The following is a 25,157-nucleotide window of genomic DNA, read 5'->3' as shown; positions in this document are numbered from 1 at the left end:
CGCGCGACCTCCCCGGGCTGCACCCGGTGATTCCGGGCGCCGAGGGGGCGGCGGGGTGGGGGGCGAGCCGCGCGAGCTTCCGGACCCTCCCAGCTCCGCGGGACTCTGGTCTCCACCGGGAAACGAAAGGGAAAGAGTGGATCCGCGGTGGAGCTGCTTGTAATGTCTCAGCGGTAATGGCTGCTCTGGGGTAAACACAACTCTGACCACTGGCAATTAAATAGTAGGCGGTTCTTCCACTGCCATTCATTCGAGACAGGTGTGTGTACGTGTGCACGTTTGCTGGGGCCTGAAAACTTAGGTCCTGGGCCACTGATCGTTGGCGTTTTCGCCCAGTTTTGGTTGTCATTCTTCTACCGCTTAACGCCGCAGCTCCACTGGCTTTCCGCTGGCTTATACAGATAGAGTTTCAAGGGCTGGTTTCAAACCTCAATTCTTACATCTCAGCCTTCTGAGTATTTAGCATTACAGGTGTGAGACCCCCCTCCCCCCCCCGCCCCCGATTCTCAGCTTTACACAGATGTATTTATTTTTAGTTGGTCCTGGGGCTTGAACTCCTCCAGGCCTGGGCACTGTCACTGAGTTTGTTTTGCTGCAGCTTTAACACTTGAGCCACAGCTCCACTTCCTTTTGGGTAGTTAATTGGAGATGAGTCTCACAGACTTCACACTGCCTGAGCTGGCTTTGAAATACAATCCTAAGATCTCAGCCTCCTGAGTAGCTAGAATTACAGGAGTGAGCCACCAGCCAGCCAACTCTCTTCCTCTTTTTGGCTTTATTGGCATTTGGACCCAAAGGCTCCAGCTTGCTGGGTGTGCTGAGTCCTGCCTCCACTTCTTTTTTATTCTGGCTATGTTCACGATAGGCTCTCCCCTTTTTGCCCAGGCTGTTCTGGATCATGATCCTCCCATCTCTTTTCAGCTTTTTCCAGTAGAAATGGGGTCATGTGACTATTCCCTTTCTTGAGACTTGAACTCTTGGCCTGGGTGCTGCCACTTGAGCCACATCGCTACTTCCTGAATACTCCCTTTCTACCCGTGTCTTCCCTATCTCAGCTTCCAAGTTAGCTGGAAGGTCCACCACCAGGCCCAGCTATTTATTGGTTGGTATGGTGTTTTGAAAACATTTTGCCTGGGCTGGTCTCTAACCACATTTTGCTTATCTCTGTCTCCTGAGTATCTAGGATTAAGTGTTGATTGCCACACTGATCTTAATGGCTTTTTTTTTTTTTTTTTTGCCAGCCCTGGGCCTTGGACTCAGGGCCTGAGCTGAGCACTGTCCCTGGCTTCCTTTTGCTCAAGGCTAGCACTCTGCCACTTGAGCCACAGCGCCACTTCTGGCCATTTTCTGTATATGTGGTGCTGGGGAATTGAACCCAGGGCTTCATGTATATGGGGTGAGCACTCTTGCCACTAGGCCATGTCCCCAGCCCATCTTATTGGTATTTTTGCTTTGTCACTTGCCTATTCTTATTTCCTTTTTCCTGGACAGAAATCTTCATTGATATTTGACCCTTGTGTACATATTCCTGCTAAAGTCCCTTTGGTTAGGTAACTGGTTTATTGAATGATGTAGTCTTTATAGCAGGGATATAGAGAGCAGCCTTATTCTTTCTTACTACTGGATGTAGCCTTCAGTATTTTCCCCCTTCACCTGTATGAATCCTGGCATATTTTTAACTACTCTAGTAATGGACACCAAGTACAGTTATTTTTCCAAAGGAAATGAAAGATAATTTATTCAGATTCAAATATGAGTGATCAAGGCACTGGAACTCAGATTGCATTCTTGGATTTAAGGGTCAAAGGTCAATTAAGTTTGTCTGTACTAGCCTAGGATTTTACCCTAGTAGTAAGGAACATGCTAGGTCAAATAAAGAGCTTTATAGTAAATATCCATTAAAAGGAACTAAAGACAGTCCAAGGTCATTTTAGCTATCAGTCTGCAGCATTCCATCTCTTTTCCAGTCCTGCTTTTCTATTCAGTCTTTTGGTTCTTCACGATGGGTGTGGCTTCCTAGAGAATTTGGTCACATTCAGGTCTAGAATCCCCGTAGAGAAGGGAGTGACTTGTTTTCTTCACTGGTTCCACAGTTTTGTTTTCTTGTTCTTTCCCCACCTTCTCACACACATTGTATTGTCCCATTGTCTATCTCTTCAAGACTCAAATGAGAAATCAAGCAAAAATAAAAGCTCAACTAGTGTGTGTGGGGTGTTGTGTGCACATGAGTGTGCGTGCCTGTGTGCACGCGCAGGTAATGAGGCTTGAACTTAGGGACTGGGTACTGCCCCTTAGCTTTTTCTATTCCGCGCTGGCACCCTACCATTTGGGCCACAGCTCCACTTGATATTTGCTGGTCAGTTGGAGATCAAAATCTCAATGAATTTTCTTGCCTGGGGTAGCTTCAAACATCAATCCCCAGGTCTCAGTCTCCTGAATAGCTAGGATTATAGATGTGACATGCCAGCACCTGACTCAGAAGGGAACGTTTTGTGACATGAAATTTACATGAAAGCCAGGGACTCATGTTAGGCCAAGATCTGAGGATTGCAGTTCAGAGCCAGCCTGAGCAGAAAAGGTTTGAGACTCATCTCCAGTTAACCACTAGAAAAGTGGAACTAGAGCTGTGACTCAGAGTATAGTGCTGGCCTTGAGCGGAAAGAGCTCAGGGATAGCACCAAGCCCCACCACCAACGAAAAGAAAGAAAGTTATATGAAATACATTTTTCAGTTTCTAGAAAGTCTTATTGGAACACAGCCTTGTGCAATCGAGAAAGGGTATAAAAAGGAAAGGTATAAAAAATTAATGAGCTTTTTGCATTTGCAAAAGTTAATGGAACTGAAAGCCCAAAAGGACGACTTTTACATATGCAAATTTTAATCAGGAACCTTCATCTTCTCTACTCCACAGTCAAACCCAGGGCCTTGGGCATGCTAGGCAAGCATTTTCACTTGAGCTTCCGTATGCAAATTTAAGAAACATTTAGGGGGCCTGGATGGAGTGCAGAATAACAAATTTAAATTTTTTTCTTTGGTATTTTTAAGTAATACACCTATATCATTGGTTGCTGGTTTTTTTTTGTTGTTGTTGTTTATTCTAGAAATCCTGTAGTAAGCTGGGTGTCAGTGGCTCACACCTTAATCCTAGCTACCCTGGAGGCTGAGATATGTGATCACCATTCCAACCCAGCCCAGGAAGGAAAATCCGTGAGACTCTTATTTCCAGTTAATCAGCAAAAGCCAGAAGGAGGACTGTGGCTCAAGTGGTAGAGTACTAGCCATGAGCTGACAGCTCAAGGACGGTGTTCAAGCCCCAAGACTGACCCAAAGAAAAGAAGAAATCTTGGAGTGGACATAGCCAACACAGCACACTTTTCACCTGTCCCATCTTCCCAACTTGTACATTTTTCTTTCTTTCTTTTTTTTTTTTTTAAAGCTTTTTTTCCCTCAAGGTTAGTGCTCTACCACTTTTTTTTTGGCCAGTCCTGGGCCTTGGACTCAAGGCCTGAGCACTGTCCCTGGCTTCTTCCCGCTCAAGGCTAGCACTCTGCCACCTGAGCCACAGCGCCCCTTCTGGCCATTTTCCATATATGTGGTGCTGGGGAATCGAACTGAGAGCTTCATGTGTAGGAAGCAAGCGCTCTTGCCACTAGGCCATATTCCCAGCCCCCAGTGCTCTACCACTTTAAGCCACAGTGCCACTTAAAAGTTTCTGGTGGTTCATTGGAGATAGAGCCTCACGGGGACTTTGAGCCTGGGCTGGCTGCCAGTGGCGATCCTCAGATCCCCGTCTCTTGAGTAGCTAGGATTACAGGCGTGAGCACCCAGCTCCATCTTCACTTTTGTTGGTTAAATTACTACATGTGTTGTCTTTACTCCTAATGTTTATTCTCACATGTGTCTACCAGCATACTATGGTCATGGTCTCTTTGCAGATTTTTCTTCTCCCTGAAGTCAGCGGTTGTTGTGTGTGTAGTTTTTCTCTCTTTTGATCTAGATCATCTGAACTTTCAGAGGAACTAGGCAATTTTTTCCAGATGTGTTCTTACCCACCTAGTATCTTATTGAGAGTCATTAGTTCCCTGTGGCTTAGGGACTTTAACATTTTTCTGGAATTGTTTCCTCCTTTTTTGTATGCTTCTCTATCCAGAATATTCTTTTGGGCTTACCATATATACTTCCTTTTAAATTGCTGTACAAAGTGGTTTCAATAAACAATTCAGATTATGAGTATAGTGTGCAACTCATCTTGATCAATGTTACCCCTTACATCGTTTTCCTCCTTTCCCAAACCCATCCACACCTTTCTGTATATCTTAGTGACTTACAGCACAGGCTCTAGAGCTAGCTGACTGGCAAATAGCTAGATGTGTGATGAAAGACAAATCATTTATCCCTGTCCTAGTCGATTTCTATCTGGACAATGGGCATAATAAACATATCCTCAAATGAATTTATTATTATTTAGTTAGCTGTGGTGCTTGGACACTGTCCTTGTGCTGCTCAAGTGGTAGAGTGGTAAGCTCAGGTACAGCGTCCAGGCCCAGAGTTCAGGCCCCAGGATCAGCAAAGATAAATTAGGTAGTTAAATAAAATAAAAGTAAAATGACCAGTGTTGCATAAACTTCTTTGAAGCAATGATCCTTAGCAATAAGGGTGGTCACCACCTAGCATTGATCAGACAGTTGGTGAGCAAGCAACTTTACATGAGTACTTTCTTTATGCAGGATTCTGATTTTGGCAAAAAATTGTGGCATTTCCTGTAATAAGATGAATAATTGTGACACTACTCTCTTTATGGCCCTGCCTAGCTCTGTTTTAGCCCTAACAACTTCACATAACACAATGCATGAGTTACAATTTCTGCATGCCCACTTGTTATTGTCTGGGGTTTTGATAGTGGCCAACTTGATGTGTGAGATATCATCATATGTGTTTGGTTTATATGGACATGTGGTCAGGTTTTGTCTTTTTAAAAAAAAAATTCTTTCTTTTATATGGATTCTGGGGCTTGAACTTGGCCTTGGGTGCTGTCCCTGAGCTCTACTTCCCGCTATTTGGTAGTTAAGAGGTAAGAGTCTCACAGGCTTTCCTTCCTGGGCCAGCTTTGAACCATGATCCTCAGATCTCAGCCACTTAAGTAGGATTGGTTGTAGCCATCAGCAAGCAGCTGGTGCCTGGCAAGATATGCCCTTTTGGGGGGGGGGGGGCAGATCTTGTGTTATACATTGCTGTCCACTTTGGACCGGAGAGTCCAGACCAAAACAGAAAGCTGCTCCTGTGCCAATTCTTCTCCTTGGCTGGAGAAAGGAGCCCAGCTACTTCCAAGTAATTCCATGATTTTCTTCTGCCAAAATGCCTATCCCTTCACCATTAAAACCAAACCTCTTGGGGGTCTGGGAATATAGCCTAGTGGTAGAGTGCTTGCCTTGCATACATGAAGCCCTGGGTTCGATTCCTCAGCACCACATATATATAGAAAAAGCCAGAAGTGGTGCTGTGGCTTAGTGGTAGAGTGCTAGCTTTGAGCAAAAAGAAGCCAGGGACAGTGCTCAGGCCCTGAGTCCAAGGCCCAGGACTGGCAAAAAAAAAAAAAAAAAAAAAAATCAACAACAGTAGAGCTGGAAGAAAGGGAATGAGAGAGAATGAGGGAACAGATGACACTATGCTAAAGGAACTTATTTCCGGATGTATGTAAAGGTAATCCTGCTGTATATCACCTCCACAACAACAATAAAGTAAATTGGGAAAAAAATCAACAAGAAGCTTTGCATGGAAGATAATTCCCCTACTCACTCTCAGAGCACCCCATTTTCAGATCTTGCTTGGGTAGTGTATTATTCTTTTAGCCTGGGCTAATGTATGGAAGACAGCTCGTGGTAATAAAATGAAGGGGGGGGTGGGGACTTGGCGGGGTAGTTTTGGGAGAGAGGTTCCCTTATGTTCCTCAGAAACAATAGAACTATAGGAAAAACTGATTTTGGAATCTTTTATGTATGTGTGTGTGTATTGGTCCTGAACTTGAAGTTAGGGCTTGGGGGCTATCCGTAAGGTTCCCCCCCCCCCCCCGCCCCTTTTTCCTCAGTGCTAGCACTCTACTGTTTGAAGCACAGCTCCACTTTTGGCTTTTTTTTTTTTGCTAATTAATTGGCAGTAAAAGTCTCATGGACTTGCTTGCCAAGGCTGGCCTGGAACCATGATCCTCAGCTTCCTGGGGAGCTAGAATTCCTTTTATATGCCTTTTTAAGAAAATTAGTAGAAAATACACCACTTCAGGACTAGAAGCATGGCTCACTTACGTGGCAAGTGCAAAACCCTGTTTTAGTAGGGCAGAATAGACCACTTGAAAACATCAAAATGGTGGTCATGGGAGGGGTTGTTTGGTTTTTGAGACAGGGTCTCATGATACAGTTCAGGCTAATCTCAACCCAAGTACTTTGATTACAGGTGTGTATTACCACATGTGGCTTAGTGTACCACCAAACCAGGTTTAAATATGTCCTTATTTTTATATGAACTCAGTTTTACCTTTAAAGGAATATATTCACTTTAAGAAATAAAAAACCTAGAATCCTTATATTCCAGACATTCTTCTAAGCACTTGCAAATTAAGTCGTGTAAATTCTCTTAACCTGTGAGTTGCTGCTGGTATCCTCAGTCTTGCAAATAACAAAACTTGAGATGCAGAGGTTAAGTTTCTAAATGTACCTCAAAATCTATGCAAATGGTGAATACAGAGTAACAGAGCCTGGACCAAAGTATCTCATCATTAACTAGACAGTGGTAGGCAGGAATTTATGGTAGTTAACTAGTCATTTTCTCCTTGCTTGGTAGCCACAAGTTGTACATCTCAAGGCCATGCCTCTTAATAAGATTTAGAATAGGTAAAGGTTATACTTTAAAAAAAAATGGTGGTGGGCTGGGGATATGGCCTAGTGGCAAGAGTGCTTGCCTCCCATACATGAAGCCCTGGGTTCAATTCCCCAGCACCACATATGTAGAATGGCCAGAAGTGGTGCTGTGACTCAAGTGGTAGAGTGCTAGCCTTGAGCAAAAAGAAGCCAAGGACAGTGCTCAGGCCCTGAGTTCAAGCCCCAGGACTGGCAAAAAAAAAGTTTAAAAAAAAATGGTGGAGTTGGGAAAGGAAAAATTTCCTGATGGCTGACCACTGGGATGTTTTCAGGTTAGATGAACTTGAGAAAAAAAATCTTTTTTTTTTTGGCCAGTCCTGTTGCTTGGACTCGGGACCTGAGCACTGTCCCTGGCTTCTTTTTGCTCAAGGCTAGCACTCAACCTCTTGAGCCACAGTGCCACTTCCGGCTTTATCTGTTTATGTGGTGCTGAGGAATTGAACCCAGGGCTTCATACATGCTGGGTAAGCACTGTACCACTAAGCCACCTTCCCAGAGAGTATAGATGTATACTATTCCACTGCCTGCCTTCATTGCCCTCAGTTTAACCATGATGAATTTTGGGTAAATTATAGTCAAAGTATCAAATACTGTTCAAGCAAAGCTGTAGGTTCATTAGAAGTAATAGACTAAGCAGAAAACACTTTTGGTAAAGTTGTCTCAAGGTAGCAAGATTAAGAAGCAATGCTTGGGGTATTTTAGGGCCTTGCCTGTGACAAAATAAGATTTTTTAAAGTTGGTGGACATGGTGGGCCCCAAGGAGGACAGGGATTGAAACAAGTTTTGCTGTGTAAGCTCTCCTGTTACTTGAGACTTCTCCTTTTTTTTTTTTTTCTTTATATGTGGTGCTGGGGAATCGAACCCAGGGCTTCATGTATATGAGACAAGCACTCTTGCCACTAGGCCATACCCCCAGCCCCTTGAGACTTCTAAGTTGTACTTTCAGATACCCTGGAACAATCAGCTAAATTGTTTTTGTGTAGTCTCAATTCTTTAAAAACAAAGACAAATAATGTATTTTTTGTTGTTCCTAAAAGTAAAATCTGAATTAATTTTCATGAATCATTTGTTTTATTTCAGCTTTGTCCAAAGTTTTTACATACAAATTCTACAAGTCATACTTGGCCCTTCAGTGCAGTTGCTGAGTTAATAGGTATGTAAATCAACACTTAATGTACTATGTCTTGCTTGCAATTGTAGTTTAAAGACTTTTTATTGAAAAGTAATATACAACTATACTTTTAAAAAACAGATGTATTCTAGTACATAAATCTTAACAGCATAACAAGTATTTAAATAGATGTCAAATTACTCACTGCTCAACCTTCCTAAGTATTTCATGTTATTTAGGATTTTGGTTACTAAGTTCCTCGTTTATAGAAAACATTTTTATTATGAAATAATAAAATCAGTAGCTTTTTCAGTAGTATATATATGTAACATATAGAGTGGATTTGTTAATCTTGTGCTGCTTTGTGAGATAGAGTGATCAAGGTCTCTATTCATAGATGAATAGTGTTTAAATGAAATGAGAAGTAAGGCGCAGTTCTGGGAAGATCTGCATTGATGCTGTGGGATTTTTTTCTTGGGAAAATTTGTGAGCAAGAATAATTTGCTGGTGGCTCAGGCCTTTAATCCTAGCTACTCAGGAGACTGAGATCTGTGAGTCATGGTTCAAAGCCATCCCAGGCAGGAAAGTCCATGAGACTATACTCAACCCCTAAAAGCCGAATTGGAGCTAAAGCCCCACAACAGATACGCCCCCCCCGGTAATTCTTAGGTATGCTGTAGTTTCTTCCCAAAGGATTTTACCTTAAATGTGCAAGCAAAAGAAGGAACTTTTGGTCAAGTGCTTTCCTTCTTTGGTATAAGTATGTTCTCGAGTATCAAAGCTATAAACATTCAGGTTCAAGTGATGATTGTCAAAACCTAGTGACTCTGGTATGGTATGCCAATGCAGCTCTTATTTTTATGCAACCTAAGGGTTATTTGTAACTTCCATGTTGCTCTTTGTGGTATACAATTTTTTTCCTGAAATAGTTGGAAAAAATGATTATTTAAATGTGTAGGCTTGCTTTGTAGACAGTTTGAAACCCATGTATTTCAATTATCTTAAGTTATTTGGCTAATTAATTCACCTGATTTTATTACAGTTCATCTCTTTGTTTACTATTTGATTGAAATGAGCATGCTTAGTAAGGGGGACAGAAATGCAAAGTCACAGAAACTGGTGAAACTGACTAGGACCATGATCATAGACTTTTCTAGAAGGTGAACCTTCTAGAAATGTAGTTTAACAGAAAGTGATACTGTCTTCTCATTTATCTAGTAACTATTATGTAACTTCCCTGTCAAGCTCAAGTTCTCAGTTTCCCTGAGGATAGTCAGACTGGTCCTCCCGTTGATCATCTCTGCAGTGATATTTTATACATCTTCATTCAGTGTGGCAGTTACCAGCCTTTGCTCCCTACTTAGGCATGAACGGCTTTAGAAAGGGTTAATTCTTCTGCAGTCACTAAGTGGATTTTACTTTCATGTTTTCTTACCTTTGGAGTTCCTGAAAGTTGTCTGGAAAGTAAGATTAAATATGATTCTCTGTTGCTTGTTAAAAGTTGTTCTGAACTAACTACTCTTCTTTAGAATGTAGACTCAAAATTTCTCAAAACCATTTGTTCCTCAGATAATGCTTATGACCCTGATGTGAATGCTAAGCAGATGTGGATTGACAAAACTGTGATCAATAATCGTATATGCTTGACATTCACTGATAATGGGAATGGTATGACTCCAGATAAGTTGCATAAAATGCTGAGGTATGTGAAAGTACACCACACTTGGGAGCAGCTAGGCAGACTGTTCGGCAGTCCCACTATCCTCCTCACCCCTCCCTAAGTCTCACTCACCTGAAATCCTACTATTTCTTTCCAGTTGTCACGTACTATTGATAGCTACATAAACATGAGTAGAGATTAGTCAGTGTAAGTCAAATGTGCCTATAATGGAAATAATACAGCACCAGGTACAGGGTAGAGGTAGAGGGGAATTTAGATGCTGTCACTAAAGGCTTCCTTACACTGCCAAAAAGTCACATTGACCCGTCTCAGAGCAGTAGGCCACTGAGAACAAAATGATTATTCTCCCCTAGAGGAAAAGATTTGAAGGTTCCATAGGAGCCCAGATGATAACTTAGACCTTTATCTTTGTGTGCCAGGCAATGAGCTCCTGCGTAATTACCTTAAATCCTTGTGTCTGGGTGAGGCAGAATTGATTTCCTTCAGTGTAGAAATGAGGAAGACATCAAGGTAGTAATTTGCCTTTTACACAGCCAGCAAAGGTGAAGTCATCATTTGAACTCAGGCTTCTTACTTGGTAATTACACTTAGTGAATTGAAACATTGAAGATGATAAATGTTAATTTTTTTTCCCCCATGTCTTTTTAGCTTTGGCTTCAGTGACAAAGTCACCGTGAATGGTCATGTGCCAGTTGGATTGTATGGAAATGGCTTCAAGTCGGGTTCTATGCGTTTGGGTAAAGATGCAATCGTTTTTACCAAAAATGGAGAAAGCATGAGCGTGGGCTTCTTATCTCAGTCCTACTTGGAAGTCATAAAAGCAGAGCACGTTGTTGTTCCAATTGTGGCATTCAACAAGCACCATATCCTTTAAAAAAAAAAAACAAGGTGGTGTGTGTGTGTGTGTGTGTGTGTGTGTGTGTGTGTGTGTGTGTGTATGTATGTGTATTCTGAGCACCCTATCTTTTTGCCTTCCTCCAAGTTTTAATATTTTGTGGTGGTGATGATTTTTTGAGACAGTGTCTTCCAATGGGCCAAACTGGTCTCAAACTTTCTTGCCTTCTTGCCTCTGCCTCTGGGATCAGAAGTCAGTGCCATTTCACCCAAACAAATTCTTGTGGTTTTAACCAGATATATTCTAATTCTTGTCTGTGTCCATTGTCCTTACCCTACACCTGAGGCTTGAGGTTTGACCCTTTCTCTGTTCCAGGGCTGGGGATACATCTCGGTGATAACCTACCATGCCCAACACTGCAAATCAATACACTTCCCTAGTTCTTCTCTTTCCTTTTGTTTGTTTGGTCTTTTGTTTTGTTTTGTTTTGTTTTGGCCAGTCCTGGGCTTGGACTCAGGGCCTGAGCACTGTCCCTGGCTTCCTTTTGCTCAAGGCTAGCACTCTGCCACTTGAGCCACAGCACCACTTCTGGCCGTTTTCTGTATATGTGGTGCTGGGGAATTGAACCCAGGGCCTCATGTATACAAGGCAGACACTGTTGCCATTAGGCCATATCCCCAGCCCCTTCTCTTTCCTTTTGGACATAGGCTCTTGCTATGCTGCCAAGATGTCCTCAAACTTAAGATCCTCTTGCTTCAGCCTCCTGTGAGTAGCCGGGGTTACAGGTGTGAACTGCCACTGCTGCCTCGTACCACCATACCTAGCTCATAGCTCTCATTTCAGGCTTATTGTGTGTGAAACTGCATTCAGTTTCTGGTCTGGCTTGAGGTTTTCCTTAATGACAGTGGCATGCAGGATAACTTAAAGAAGTGCCTTCTGTATAAATTCCATGAAGTACTAGAAAGCAACAAAATAGAAATAACAGTAGTTGCTTCCCCCTGCCCCCTTTTTCTGTTTTAAGTCAAGTCAGGATCTTACCATGTTGCCCAGCTGGCCTTGAACTCAAAATCTTTCTGCCTCAGCCTTCCTGGTATCAGCGATTAGAGATGGGTAACACTGTCCCCAGCTACTTATTCTTGGTATTCAAACACATTTGAAAACACACTATTTAATGTAGGAAATAATTTCCTCTGATGTTTATTAGAGTTGGTCTCTGTATTATAATTGTGAAAAATATGTTGGTTATCATTCTTTAACTAAGGACATACGGCAGATGATTAATTTAGCAGAATCAAAAGCAAGCCTTGCTGCAATTCTGGAACATTCTCTGTTTTCTACAGAACAGAAATTACTGGCAGAACTTGATGCAATTATGGGTAAGAAGGGGACAAGGATCATCATTTGGAATCTTAGAAGGTAAATGTAGACCTCAGCTAGTAGTTGACCATTTGGGAAGTAAAGTACATGTGCAGGGTTAGTTTCACTATGTTGACCCCTTGTCACATTGGAAAAGCGCAAAGAGGTACTCGTTTGGGACATGTTTAGTGATGTGTCCTTTCTAAGGGCATTTTATTACAGTTGCTTTGACTTCCATTTGAGATATTTCATATTGCTATTTTAAAAAGTTCCTGTTTCTGCCATTCTGTCTCCATTAGCATTCTGTTCACTGTTCATCCACTTGTATTCTAAAACAAAACAACAAAAAAGTAAAAAGTCTCAATCCCCATGCAGATTGTGAGTTAGGAGGGAGATCTTTATCCATTTCATTTGTACTGAAAGCTGAGCGTGGGCCTAGTCAGAAAAGTAATACGGATGAGAACTTTGCCTTGCTCAAACGTGTAGTCCTTCATCATGTGAGGAACAAAGCCCTCGCAAATAAGAGCCTTCCCATTTAGGATTAATGTGTAATAGTGAGAGATTAAGATACTGAGGCCATTGGGATGAAGCACAAATGAAGGTAAGAGTAACCCCCTATAGACCTGTAGCACAGTAGTCTGTTGACAGTGACAGGATATTGTCATAGATGAAATTACCAGGACAGGTTCATCACCACATGCCTCTTGTTCACAGCCTCAGTGACTTTCTTCCTCCTCATTGCTGGCTGCATCTCCTCTGTTCTACTTCAGAGTTATCTAGGATTGGCTTTTTATACTTAGCATAGTTCTCTAGAAGTTCCTTGATGGCAATCAGTAGTTTACTTTTCCTGCTATTAGCATGAGGACAGACTTAGTTGGGTTCAGTGATTCACCTGGTGAAAGAATGTTGGGGTTCATACTTTGGTGCTACTATAAGCAGTGCCATAAACAGTCTTGTTTTGTGTGGGTTGGGAATACAGTTTTCTTTTTTTTTTGGCCAGTCCTGGGGCTTGGACTCAGGGCCTGAGCACTGTCCCTGGCTTCTTTTTGCTCAAGGCTAGCACTCTGCCACTTGAGCCACAGCGCCACTTCTGGCCATTTTCTATATATGTGGTGCTGGGGAATTGAACCCAGGGCCTCATGTATACGGGGCAAGCACTCTTGCCACTAGGCCATATCCCCAGCCCCACAGTTTTCATTTTTTAAAGATAAATTTCCAATGGTATAAATGCTAGGTCCTATGTTATAGTTTTAGGAAAACCTATCAGACTTAATCTTTCTGATTCCTTTTCTTTCTTTTTGCTTACTTTATACCTTGCACACTTGCACACACACCCTCTCCCCCCCCCCCCCCCGAAGTCTGCTTTTATGTTATTTTATTTTTATTTTTTGTGGGAGCTTGAACTCAGAGCCTGGATACTATCCCTGAGCTCTTTTGCTAGCACTCTGCTAATTTTGCGCCACAGCTCCACTTCTGGTTTTCTGGTGTTTAACTGGAGATAAGAGTCTGACAGACTTTCCTGCTTATGCTGACTTTGAACCTCGCTCCTCAGATCTTCTGAGTAGCTAGGATTACACAGGTATGAGCCATCAGCACCCAGCTTTGTAAGTTAACTTTTGGTTAGTTGGTTTTTCTCCCCTCCTAAGGACTTGGTATTTGCTCCTTTATCCTGATGCAAAGTTAAATTTTGTTTCCCTTTGAAAAATATTTCTACAGCTACAAAAATGCAACAGAATTTGACTTTGAAAAGGATAAATATGACATCAGAATCCCTGAGGATTTAGATGAGATAGCAGGAAAGAAAGGATACAAGAAGCAAGAAAGGATGGATCAAATTGCCCCTGAGAGTGACTATTCCTTGAGGGTATGTATTTAACTATCTTCATGGAAAAGAAAGTCATCAGGTCATGGAAATAGTAGCATCCTTCTCTTACCGACAGCCAGTGATCTCTGAATGAATATATCTCAGACAAGAAGCAAATTACTAGTGCAAAGCCAAACTGGGCAGGAAAGCCCTGGAAAACTCTATTGGGAAAATGCCAGAATTTGAGGTTTTGTTTCTCTTTTTGTTGTTTGTTTGTTTGCCAGCCCTGGCGTTTGAACTCAAGGCCTGGGCACTGTCACTGAGCCTCTTTGTGTACAAGGCTAGCGCTGTACCACTTGAGCCACAACACTACTTCTGTAGAGGTTTGGTTTGAGTAGTAGTGCTAATAACCATGTAGGAAAAATGTTGAGGACCTGAGCTCAAGCTCTCGGATTGGCACAATAACAACAAAAATGAATCAATCTGTTAGGCTTTTCATTAGCTTATGGTTGTTTTATTTGCTTAGAAAACATTGCTTTAACTGAGGAATATTTAATAATCCTTTAATTAGATTATTTGAACTGGTAATACTGGTTACATTTTATGATGGACATACTGATTATAAAACAGCAAATTGAAGAGTTATAAATTTTGTAATTTTTTTTTTTTTTTTTTTTGGCCAGTCCTGGGGCTTGGACTCAGGTCCTGAGCACTGTCCCTGGCTTCTTTTTGCTCAAGGCTAGCACTCTGCCACTTGAGCCACAGCGCCACTTCTGGCTGTTTTCTGTATATATGTGGTGCTGAGGAATTGAACCCAGGGCCTCATGTATATGAGGCAAACACTCTTGCCACAAGGCCATATCCCCAGCCCCAAATTTTGTAATTTTAACACACACATAAGCTACAGAATAACAAAGCAGACATTTATACAATGTTGTGATAAATGTCTGAGATTAGACTTTAGATACATTTTAAAGATTGAAGAAATAAAAATGTCAGTATAACAATGTTGATAATGACAATAAGAAACTTCTTGAAGCCCCTGGGTTCATCCCCAGCACCACCAAAAGAAAAAAAAAATTAAGCTTATTAGTATGGTAAGACATGTGATGATAACTTTTTGCTTACTTTTTGCACCCCAGCTGAGAATGCATTTGACATTTGCAGCTTTGCCAGGGTACTCTTTCTAAAGTCGTTAAGAAATCTTGCTCAAGTATGAAATAGGTCCAGAGACAGTAGGAGCAGATAGTTGCAGCATAATTTTTTTTTCTGGTCCTGGGTCTTGAACTCTGAGCTATTGTGCCTGTGTTTATTTTTAATTAAAAATAACCACACATCAAAATAAAGTACACCTTTATACATATTCTGTATTGTAATTATTTTTTGGTGATGAGGATTGAGCTGGAGCCTCACATGCTAATAAGTACACACTTTAACACTGAGCTAGTTTGTAATTTTATTGAAGAGCTAATGTATCTGTTAAGCAACATGATAGCTTTTTAAAGTCACATCTGAGCATGTTGAGCAAATCTATAGCTCTACTTATTTATTTATTTTTTTTTTTGGCCAGGCCTGGGCTTGGACTCAAGGCCTGAGCACTGTCCCTGGCTTCTTTTTGCTCAAGGCCACTTGAGCCACAGCGCCACTTCTGGCCGTTTTCTATATATGTGGTGCTGGGGAATAGAACCCAGGGCTTCATGTATAGGAGGCGAGCACTCTTGCCACAGGCCATATTCCCAGCCCTTTCAGTTTAGTTTTGTTTTTTTTTAGCTCATTATTTTGAAAGGAACAAATGTTGCTATGTTTCTTTGCAGGCTTACTGCAGTATATTATATCTAAAGCCAAGAATGCAGATCATCTTACGTGGACAGAAAGTGAAGACACAGCTAGTTTCCAAGAGTCTTGCCTACATTGAACGGGATGTTTATCGACCTAAATTTTTAGTATCCTTCATTTTGTGCTGCTAACATATTAGTGAAGCCTATCATTCCTCCCTTTTTCCTTTCATCCTGATAGAGATTGTAACCCTTTCTATGAGCATTCGGGCTTACTCATAGTGAACTAGCACTGATGGTTGGAAGGGAGTGGAAGGTTGTGTTCAGAATTTTCCTTAACCTTTTAAGACTAGAACAGTGCGAATTACTTTTGGATTCAATTGCAGAAACAAAGATCACTATGGGATAATGATGTATCACAGAAATAGACTTATCAAGGCTTATGAAAAAGTTGGATGTCAGTTGAAGGTAAGTTTTACATTTGGAAAGAAAATGTCTTTTTTTAAACAAATTAGGATAATGTTATTTGGTCATAGATTTTTTTTTTTTTTGCTTGTGACTTTTATAAGTTAGTCTTTTAAAAATAAACATCATCATGGGGCTGGGGATATGGCCTAGTGGCAAGAGTGCCTGCCTCATATACATGAGGCCCTGGGTTCGATTCCCCAGCACCACATATACAGAAAATGGCCAGAAGTGGCACTGTGGCTCAAGTGGCAGAGTGCTAGCCTTGAGCAAAAAGAAGCCAGGGACAGTGCTCAGGCCCTGAGTCCAAGCCCCAGGACTGGCCAAAAAAAAAATAAAATAAAATAAACATCAGTATGGCATTTAAACTTCTTTTGGCGGGGGGGGTTGTAACTCCTCTCAGAAATTGCACCCTAATATATAGTCTTTTCCCTTTGTATAAAACTGACAGTGATGATCTCTTTAAATGGCTATATATTGAATGTGGGAATGGTTTTAGAGAAAAGTTGTTATAGGCTGGGAATGTGTCTTAGTGGTAGAGTGCTTGCTTAGCAAGCATGGAGCCCTGGGATCAAGTCCTCTGTACCACATAAACAGAAAAAACCAGAAGTGGTGCTTGGCTCAAGTGGTAGAGTGCTAGTCCTGAGCAGAAGAATCTCAGGGACAGTGCCCAGACCCTGAGTTCAAGCCCCAGAAGTGGAAAAAAAAGAAAAGTTAAATTATTTAGGAATTGACTCCTAAAAATAATCGTGTCAGAAATATTTTTCTGTCTAAATCTCATGAGACACATGAGATAAAATATAGGAAAATATTTTATACAAGCTGTCTTTGTTGAAGAGAATTTTAAGCATCACCTATTATCCTAAAAATGCTAATTTTGTTTTGTTATTTCAGGCAAATAACATGGGTGTTGGAGTAGTTGGAATTATAGAGTGCAATTTCCTTAAACCAACTCATAATAAGCAAGATTTTGACTATACTAATGAGTACAGGTATGTTTCCTATTGTACTAGTGTCTGAGATTCTTTTTTTCTTTTTTCCTGTTCTGGTTCTGGGGCTTGAATTTAGAGCCTAAGCATTGTCCCTGAGATTTTTGTGCTCAAGGCTAGTGCTCTACCACTTGAGCCACAGTTCTATGTTTTTGGTGCTTAATTAGAGATAGAGTCTCGGGCTTTTCTGCCTGGGCTGGCTTTGAACAATACTCCTCAGATCTCAGCCTCCTGAGTAGCTAAGATTATAGGTATGATGAGTAGCTAAGATTATAGGTATGAGCCACCTTGCCCTGGCGATGACTGAGATTCCTTTATTTTTTATGTTTTCCTGGTTGTGGGGCTAGAATTCCAGGCCTCAGTGTGTCCCTGAGCTCTTTTACTCAAGGCTAGTGCTCTACCACTCAGAGCCACAGCACCACTTTCAGTTTTCTGTTTGGTTTTGTTTTTGTTGCCAGTCCTGGGCCTTGAACTCAGGGCCTGAGCACTGTCCCTGGCTTCTTTTTGCTCAAGGCTACTAGCACTCTGCCACTTGAGCTACAGCGCCACTTCCGCTTTTTCTACGTATGTGGTGCTGAGGAATCAAACTCAGGGCTTCATGTGTACGAGGCGAGCACTTTACCACTAGGCCATATTCCCAGCCCCACTTTCAGTTTTCTAGTGGTTAATTGGAGATAAGATACTCACAGACTTTCTTACCCAGGCTGGCTTTGAACAAGTCCCAGATCTCAGCCTCCTGAGTAGGTAAGGATTATAGAAGTGAGCCCTTGCACCCAGCTGTCACTAAGATTCTTAAGAAATGAGGTACCAGGCACACCCTAGTCTCTGAATTCAGAAATGTGCCTCATCAATAAACAACAATCAGATATTCTACTTGTGATGGAATATATCATGGTTCAAAGCTAGCCTGGGCAGGAAAGTCCATGAAGCTCTTATCTCCAGTTAATCACAAAAAGAGCCAGGAAGTAGAGCTATAGCTCTAAAGGTAGAGTGCTAGCCCTGAGCACAAAGAGCTCAGAGACAGCTTCCAGGCCCTGCTGAGTTCAAGCCTCAGCACCAACACCAGAAAAAGAAAGAAAAATCCTAGATGCATTGTGCTCATAAGCTGACATGTTGAGCTGAAACCTTTTTTGCGAGTATGTAAATTTAAAAAATACATAAGTAAATTTTTTATGGAAAAAATAAACTTACGAACTTTGTCTTAAGAATAGAACAACATCTGGTCATTGTTTTTCTTGTGCTGGTTACTGGGGCCTGGGCTTGATCTTGCCCTCTCACTTGCCCTTTTCCCATTAAGGCTGGTGCTCTACAACTCAGTCACACTTCTACTTCTAGCTTTTTTTTTTTTGGCCAGTCCTGGGCCTTGGACTCAGGGCCCGAGCACCGTCCCTGGCTTCTTCCCGCTCAAGGCTAGCACTCTGCCACTTGAGCCATAGCGCCGCTTCTGGCCGTTTTCTGTATATGTGGTGCTGGGGAATCGAACCTAGGGCCTCGTGTATCCGAGGCAGGCACTCTTGCCACTAGGCTATATCCCCAGCCCCTACTTCTAGCTTTTTAATGGTTAATCTGAGATACGAGTCTCTTGGGATGTTTTCCCGGCTTAGCTTTACACCTGGCTTTGAACTGCTAGTCTCAGAATTCACTCTCCTGAATAGCTAGCTTATAGGCATGAACTTCCAGCTTTTGAAGTTATAAGTGGTTTTGAAGTATATGTACTAGTAACAATGTCTTTAATAAACAAAAAGCTTGAGTTCTGATTTTAATTGAACATGTAAGTTTATTGGTTAGATTTGAAATGTAAGGAGACTTTGTTTCTCCAATGTACTTTCTCAACCAAAACCCAGCATATTACTGTTGTTAGTTCTTTCCACTATACCTTCCCCATTCCCTCCCTCCTCTCCCTTCCTCCTCTCTTTTTTTTTTTTTTTGGCCAGTCCTGGGCCTTGGACTCAGGGCTGAGCACTGTCCCTGGCTTCTTCCCGCTCAAGGCTAGCACTCTGCCACTTGAGCCACAGCGCCACTTCTGGCCATTTTCTGTATATGTGGTGCTGGGGAATCGAACCCAGGGCCTCATGTATATGAGGCAGGCACTCTTGCCACTAGGCCATACCCCCAGCCCTTATCTTGTATTTGAAAGAATTTGTCTTAATATTTTTTCGTGAATTGATCTTACATTTTTTTTTAAAGGCTTACAATAACAGCATTAGGAGAAAAGCTCAATGATTACTGGAATGAAATGAAAGTGAAGAAAAATGCAGAATATCCTCTAAATTTGCCAGTTGAAGATATACAGTAAGTTCATGTCAAAAATACCAAATCACCATAGCTAATATCAAGATATAGAATATTAAACTATACATACAGTGTTTTATATACTTACAACTATAACTCATAGTAAGAAATTGTACAATATAAATCAGCACACTAGGGGCTGGGAATGTGGCAGTGGGGTGCTTGCCTAGCATGCATGGAGTTCTGGATTCGATTCCTCAGCACATAAGCAGAAAAGGCCAAAAGTGGCGCTGTGGCTCAAGTGGTAGAGTCGTAGCCTTGAGCAAAAAGAAGCCTGGGACAGTGCCTTAGCCCCTGAGTTCAAGGCCCTGTTCTGGCCAAAATAAATAAATAAATAAAAAGAATCAGCACACTGCAAAATAAATGGTTTAGGTACGCATACATACACAACTCATAAACAATATTTACCTGAATGTGTGATATACATAAATGTGACCATTCTAAAAAGGCTTGTGTGTTGAGGAACACTGATTCAGTATAATCATTGTGTAGGCTATAGTTGTGTTCATGTGTAAGAATGGAACATTGTAAGAATTAGTAGAGTACTAGCCTTGAGCTGAAGAGCTCAGGGACAGGGCTCAGGCTCAGAGTTCAAACCCCATGACTTGACCCCATGACTTCACCACCACCACCACCACCACTCCCCCCACCAAAAAAAAAAAGAGAGAGAGAGTGTTGCCTGGCAAGCCCTGGAAGCACACCTAGCACATATTAACAATCTGATGAGGGTCTGGGAAGGTGGCTTAGTAGCATGCTTGCCTAGCATGCATGAAATTGGATTCAATTCCTCTGCACCACATACACAGAAAAATCTGAAAGTGGTGCTGTGGCTCAAGAGGTAGAGTGCTAGCCTTGAGCCAAAAGAAGCTCAGAGACAGCTCAGACCTTGAGTCCAAGCCCCAGGACTAGCAAAAAAACAAACAAAACAAAAAAAATAGACGGAGTATTACGTACTTCAATGTATTGATAGGGAAAGATAATCAAGATAGAATAAAGGCAAGAAAGATATTGCTCACCAGTTTTGCATTGTTTTTGTGTATGTGTACATATGCCTCTACTTTTATAAGCATGAAAAAATTCTACCAGGATTTAAATATTTATAGTAGCAATCCCTTGAAAGAAAGTTTTAAAAAACAATTTGTAGTTTTATAAGAATGTAAATATTTATTTATACAGTATTGGGGATCAATACCAAAGCCTTGCATATCTTAGATGCGCCTTCTCTTGCTGTGCTATACTCCCATAACTTGGATTATTTATTTTTACAGGGCTTGAATCTCAGTTTCTTTAGCGCTCTACCACTTGAACTATGTCTTCGGCTGGCTTTTGCTGGCTAATTGTAGATGGAGTCTCAAGGACTTTATTGCATATGCTAGTTTGGATCCTTCTGATCTCAGCCTCTTGAGTAGCTAGAATTATAGGCATAAGCCAACAGCATCCAGCCCTTGGTTTATGCTTTTTTGTTGTTGTTAAGTCAATTGTGGGGCTTGAACTCAGGGCCTAGGCACTGTCCCTGAGCTTTTTGCTCAAAACTAGCACTCTGCCACTTTGAGCCACAATTTTGCTTAAAGTTTCCTGATGGTTAATTGGAGATAAGAGTCACACAAACTTTCCTGCCTGGGCTGGCTTTGAACCGCTATCCTGAGATCTCAGCTTCTTGAGTATCTAGAATTACAGGTGTGAGCCACCACTGCCTGGCTTTTTTTGGTACTGGTCCTGAAGCTTGAACCCAGAGCCTGGGTGCCGCCCCTGTACTTTTGCGCTCCATGCTAGCAAGCCACAGCTCCAGTTCTCTAGCTTTATTCTGGTTAATTGGGGAAAAGACTCTCACAGACTTTTCTGCCTAGTCTGGCTCCAACCACAACCCTTAAGTCTCGGCCTCCTGAGTTGGTAGGAATACTAGTGTGAGCCACCAGTGCCCAGTTTAATAGTGTCTTTTTCCCCCCAGCCAGTCCTGGGGTTTGAACTCAGGGCCTGTATACTGTCCCTGAGTTTCTTTTGCCCAAAGCTAACACTCTACCACTTGAGCCACAGCAACACTTCCGGCTTTTCGGGAAATCTGGTAAAGTACTTAAGATTGTATTTTATTGTTGTTTTTGTTTTAGGAAGCGTCCTGATCAGACATGGGTTCAATGTGATGCGTGTCTAAAGTGGCGAAAATTACCAGATGGGATAGATCAACTTCCCGAAAAATGGTATTGCTCCAATAACCCTGACCCACAGTTCAGGTACCATATAGTTGGGAGTACCCTTTTTGGAAAGGCAGAAAAGTATTGTTTGAGCTGTATGAGTATGTGCAGGTGATATGTTATTCCCTTGTGATTTTTCTGTCTAGAAATTGTGAAGTTCCAGAAGAACCTGAAGATGAGGATTTGGTCCATCCCACTTATGAAAAAACCTACAAAAAGAGGTGAGGTATTTACATACAGTAATATTAAAAATTGTCTCAAATATTAATGTGTTGGCAGCTTGTTTCTCCCAAGACTAAGCTAATGTAACTAAAGGATGGTGTCTAGCGCAGTACAGCAGATGCCATTTTCTTAAGCTTATGCTTTGAGTAGCTGCTGTTAAATCTTGGTGTTTATTGTATCTTATCAGTGAGATAGTTTGCATGAGTGTCTTGAGCCTTAGTAGATGAGCCCTTTGCTCCCTTTTGAAGTCTTGGGAGAGGAGGAGATGTGTGTCTAGCCAGTTAGAAGTTGATGTTGCTGTGTTAGCTACAATCCAAACTCACAAGGAGGAGTCTTCTTTTTATTTTTTATTTTTTGCTAGTCCTGGGCTTGGACTCAGGGCCTGAGCACTGTCCCTGGCTTCTTTTTGCTCAAGGCTAGCACTCTACCACTTGAGCCACAGCGCCACTTCTGGCCGTTTTCTGTATATGTGGTGCTGGGGAATTGAACCCAGGGCTTCATGTATACGAGGCAAGCATTCTTGCCACTAGGCCATATCCCCAGCCCCACAAGGAATCTTCTAAGGCTGGGAGGGGGGAGGGCAGATAGGAATCAGATGTTCATGAGAGAGGCCATTTTGCAGTAATCTTTGCAGGCCGATTACAGTAAGAGTAAGAGGGAACAGAGATGTGTGGCCAGCTTATTAACTAGAGTAAATGTGAATGAAAAGAATAGACAAAGTAGGTCGGAAAATATGAGCTTCAGGAACTCTGGTTAAGGTCAGGCCCACCAAGGATCTCCATATAGTGTAGCTTGTGTTTTTAATTAATTAGAAGTGCTATAAGCAGTAAAGAGAAGCCTGTGTGATTTCTTAACTCGAAGGTCTGAGATTCAAGGGTGTGGAAATTGAAAGCGTCTGTCAAACATGAGAATTTTGTAGATTGCCTCATCTAGGAGCTGCTTGCCTTCCTAGCTATAATAAAACAAGTAAAGATCAGTGTGGATAACTAAGTAATTTGGTAGTGAACTCCTTAAAACACAGGATCGAAAAGTAATGAGATAAATATGTATGTTCATTCTCGTCTTTCTCTTAAAGCAACAAGGAAAGATTCAGAATCAGACAACCGGAAGTGATTCCTCGGGTAATTAAGCCTTCCATTTTATAATTCATTCATATTCTCTCTCTCTTTCTCTGTCTCTCTCTCTTACCAAACAATAAATACATATCAGGATCACAATAGCTTAACAGCTATGTACACATGATTATATGAGATAAGGCTAAGCAAAATGAACTCCAAGAGATGGAAACAGGAGGATTTTATTGTTGTCATTATGTTTAATGTACTAGGTGAATTTCCTGTGGTCACTGTATATGATTTTGGTACACTAGATATTGTATATATGTTTATCTGAGCTAGGGAAGGGAAGGAAAAATGAGGGAGGGTGTAACAAATAGGACAAGAAATGTACCTACTACCTCATTATGTAGCTGTATCCCCTTTGTACATTACCTTGACAATAAAATTAAAAAAAAAAAAAAAAGATTGCCTGCCTAGCATGTGCAAGGTCTTGGAGTTTAAGCCTAGCACCAAAACAAAAAGACTTCAGCTGAACTGTGTGCATATAATAAGTACTAAAATTTCTTGAAAGAAGTTTTACTCTGCTGTAACAAGTGTATATTTGGATATAATTACACTGAAATGTTTTGTAGTATAATTTTCAGGGTGAAAACAGGTAGGGGAAGAATAATGGCCTTCAAAAAATATATAATCTTATTATTGAAGTGCTTTATAGAGGGGTTACAATCCCATAAGTCAGGTAATGGTTACAATTCTTTTTTTCTTTTTCTTTTTCTTTTTTTTTTTTTGTTGCCAGTCCTGGGCCTTGAACTTAGGGCCTGAGCACTGTCCCTGGCTTCTCTTTGCTCAAGGCTAGCTAGCACTCTGCCACTTGAGCCACAGCGCCACTTCTGGCCATTCTCTATATATTAGGCCATATTCCCAGCCCCTTTGCTTAGCTTTTGTGTTTAAGCCTGACTCTACCACTTGAGCCGCACCTTTAGTTCTGGCTTATTGATGCTTAGTTGGAGATGAGATGAGAGTTAATGAATTTGTTCAGGCTCACTCCCAAACAAGGTCCTTGGATCTCAGTCTCCTGAGTAGCTAGGATTACAGGCATAAGCCACGGCTGTCCTGTAAAAGGCAGTGTCCTTATTAACTAGCTATATTCAGTTTTTCTCTTAGAAAATTTTGTTTTAAAATTTTATCTGATGCGTCCTATGCAGTAAGCCTGTTTGGACTTTGTGGAGCTCATACTCCCTGTTGCATGTTCTTGGTTTTGTTCACACTCTTTAAAAAATAGAATCCCGCCTACAGGCAGGCTGCAATTGGCTCAGTGTTCTGTTGATTCCTGGTCAGTAGTCATTTGCATGTTTAGAATAATTTTCAGTGTCTCACAGGATCAAAATGGGGAGATTTTGTCTTAACTTTTGTTTCAGGCATGTCCCATTAAAATACTTGCTAAAGATTCACTCTTTTTTCTCCTATAGATCAGTGCTGATCAGCTGTTCCCCACGCCCACTCTTTCCAGCCCAACCTTTCCTTCTGTGAAGGAGAGTGTGCCAAGAGGACATCTTTCAGGAGTGGCAAGTCCCTACACAACAAGACTCATGAGCAACCAGCGCACTTCACCGCAGGCCGAACCTGAGAACAAGTTAGTGGCCGAAATGCAGTTTTTCCATTTGTAGATTGCCAGAGCCAGCCTCCGGCAACGAAAGGGAATCCTGAATGAGGGGGCGGCGAGGATTAAAGAAAAAGAAAGATACAAGACAAGATGGGGTCCAGGAGGTCTGCAGCTCAAGACTGTAACTCAAGACTGCAGCCATTTTTATTCTTAACTTCCAGCTTATATGCAGTTTGAAAACCAGGAAATAGCATAGGATTAAAATTCCAGAACCCAGAAAGGCTTGGAGTTAGCAGTATCCGAAGGTAGCTAAGACAGGATGAGGTTGGTTAACATAAGAATGGACCCTGGCTGACATAGTAGAGCATCTCCGATTTTCCTTTAAGCCATGTCCTTGCACGTCCTTGAAAACACAGCCAGAGGTCAGGAAGAATTTAGCTGCCACTTGGCTCCCAACAGTAGATGTCAGATGAAACCTTTGTGTGTGGCAGGAACACAAACGAAGGAGGTTTTAGTTGACATGAATGTAAAAAGTCTTAGGGACAGATCACTTTGCCACTACTGCCACCCACTGAAAGTACTAAATATCAACTATAGGAAATCAAATTGCCACCTCTTTGGAACTTGAATATACTGTGAGAATTACTACTTTTCCCCCTTATATCAAGGCTTGAACTGCTGCTCCAGACCATGCTGCTCATGGCTGGTTCTCTACCCTTTGAGCCACAGTTGGTGATAGAATCTCCCAGATTTCCTGTCCCAGTTGGTGTGTTTCACAGAGAGCCAAGAGTCACCAGGTATGGGATCTTCACATAGGAGCCAAAACAAGAGGACTAGAAGACAACAGTGTGATACTTACTGAGGAG

General features: G+C 41.6%; 1 protein-coding gene across 2 annotated transcripts in view; it reads left to right on the top strand.

The window, feature by feature from the left end:
- Positions 1-25,157, top strand: part of Morc3 (MORC family CW-type zinc finger 3) — a 35,016-nt gene that overhangs the window by 673 nt on the left and 9,186 nt on the right. The window contains exons 1-14 of one of the 2 annotated variants that reach the window (XM_048346249.1): positions 5,648-5,700; positions 7,992-8,064; positions 9,592-9,724; positions 10,352-10,566; positions 11,807-11,954; positions 13,611-13,758; positions 15,513-15,641; positions 15,822-15,941; positions 16,833-16,930; positions 19,115-19,219; positions 21,325-21,447; positions 21,555-21,629; positions 22,706-22,751; positions 24,158-24,321. In XM_048346249.1, coding sequence (XP_048202206.1) covers positions 5,689-5,700; positions 7,992-8,064; positions 9,592-9,724; positions 10,352-10,566; positions 11,807-11,954; positions 13,611-13,758; positions 15,513-15,641; positions 15,822-15,941; positions 16,833-16,930; positions 19,115-19,219; positions 21,325-21,447; positions 21,555-21,629; positions 22,706-22,751; positions 24,158-24,321 — 1,589 coding nt within the window. In that variant the 5' untranslated portion in view covers positions 5,648-5,688. Of the gene's footprint in view, positions 1-5,647; positions 5,701-7,991; positions 8,065-9,591; positions 9,725-10,351; positions 10,567-11,806; positions 11,955-13,610; positions 13,759-15,512; positions 15,642-15,821; positions 15,942-16,832; positions 16,931-19,114; positions 19,220-21,324; positions 21,448-21,554; positions 21,630-22,705; positions 22,752-24,157; positions 24,322-25,157 lie in introns of those variants that run through there. The other variant, XM_048346248.1, reaches the window with a different exon arrangement.

Source organism: Perognathus longimembris, chromosome 5, assembly GCF_023159225.1.
Source record: "Perognathus longimembris pacificus isolate PPM17 chromosome 5, ASM2315922v1, whole genome shotgun sequence".
NCBI classification, from domain to species: Eukaryota; Metazoa; Chordata; class Mammalia; order Rodentia; family Heteromyidae; genus Perognathus; species Perognathus longimembris.
The sequence above is the reverse complement of the archived record's forward strand: the minus strand, read 5'-3'. Positions and strand labels throughout refer to the sequence as shown.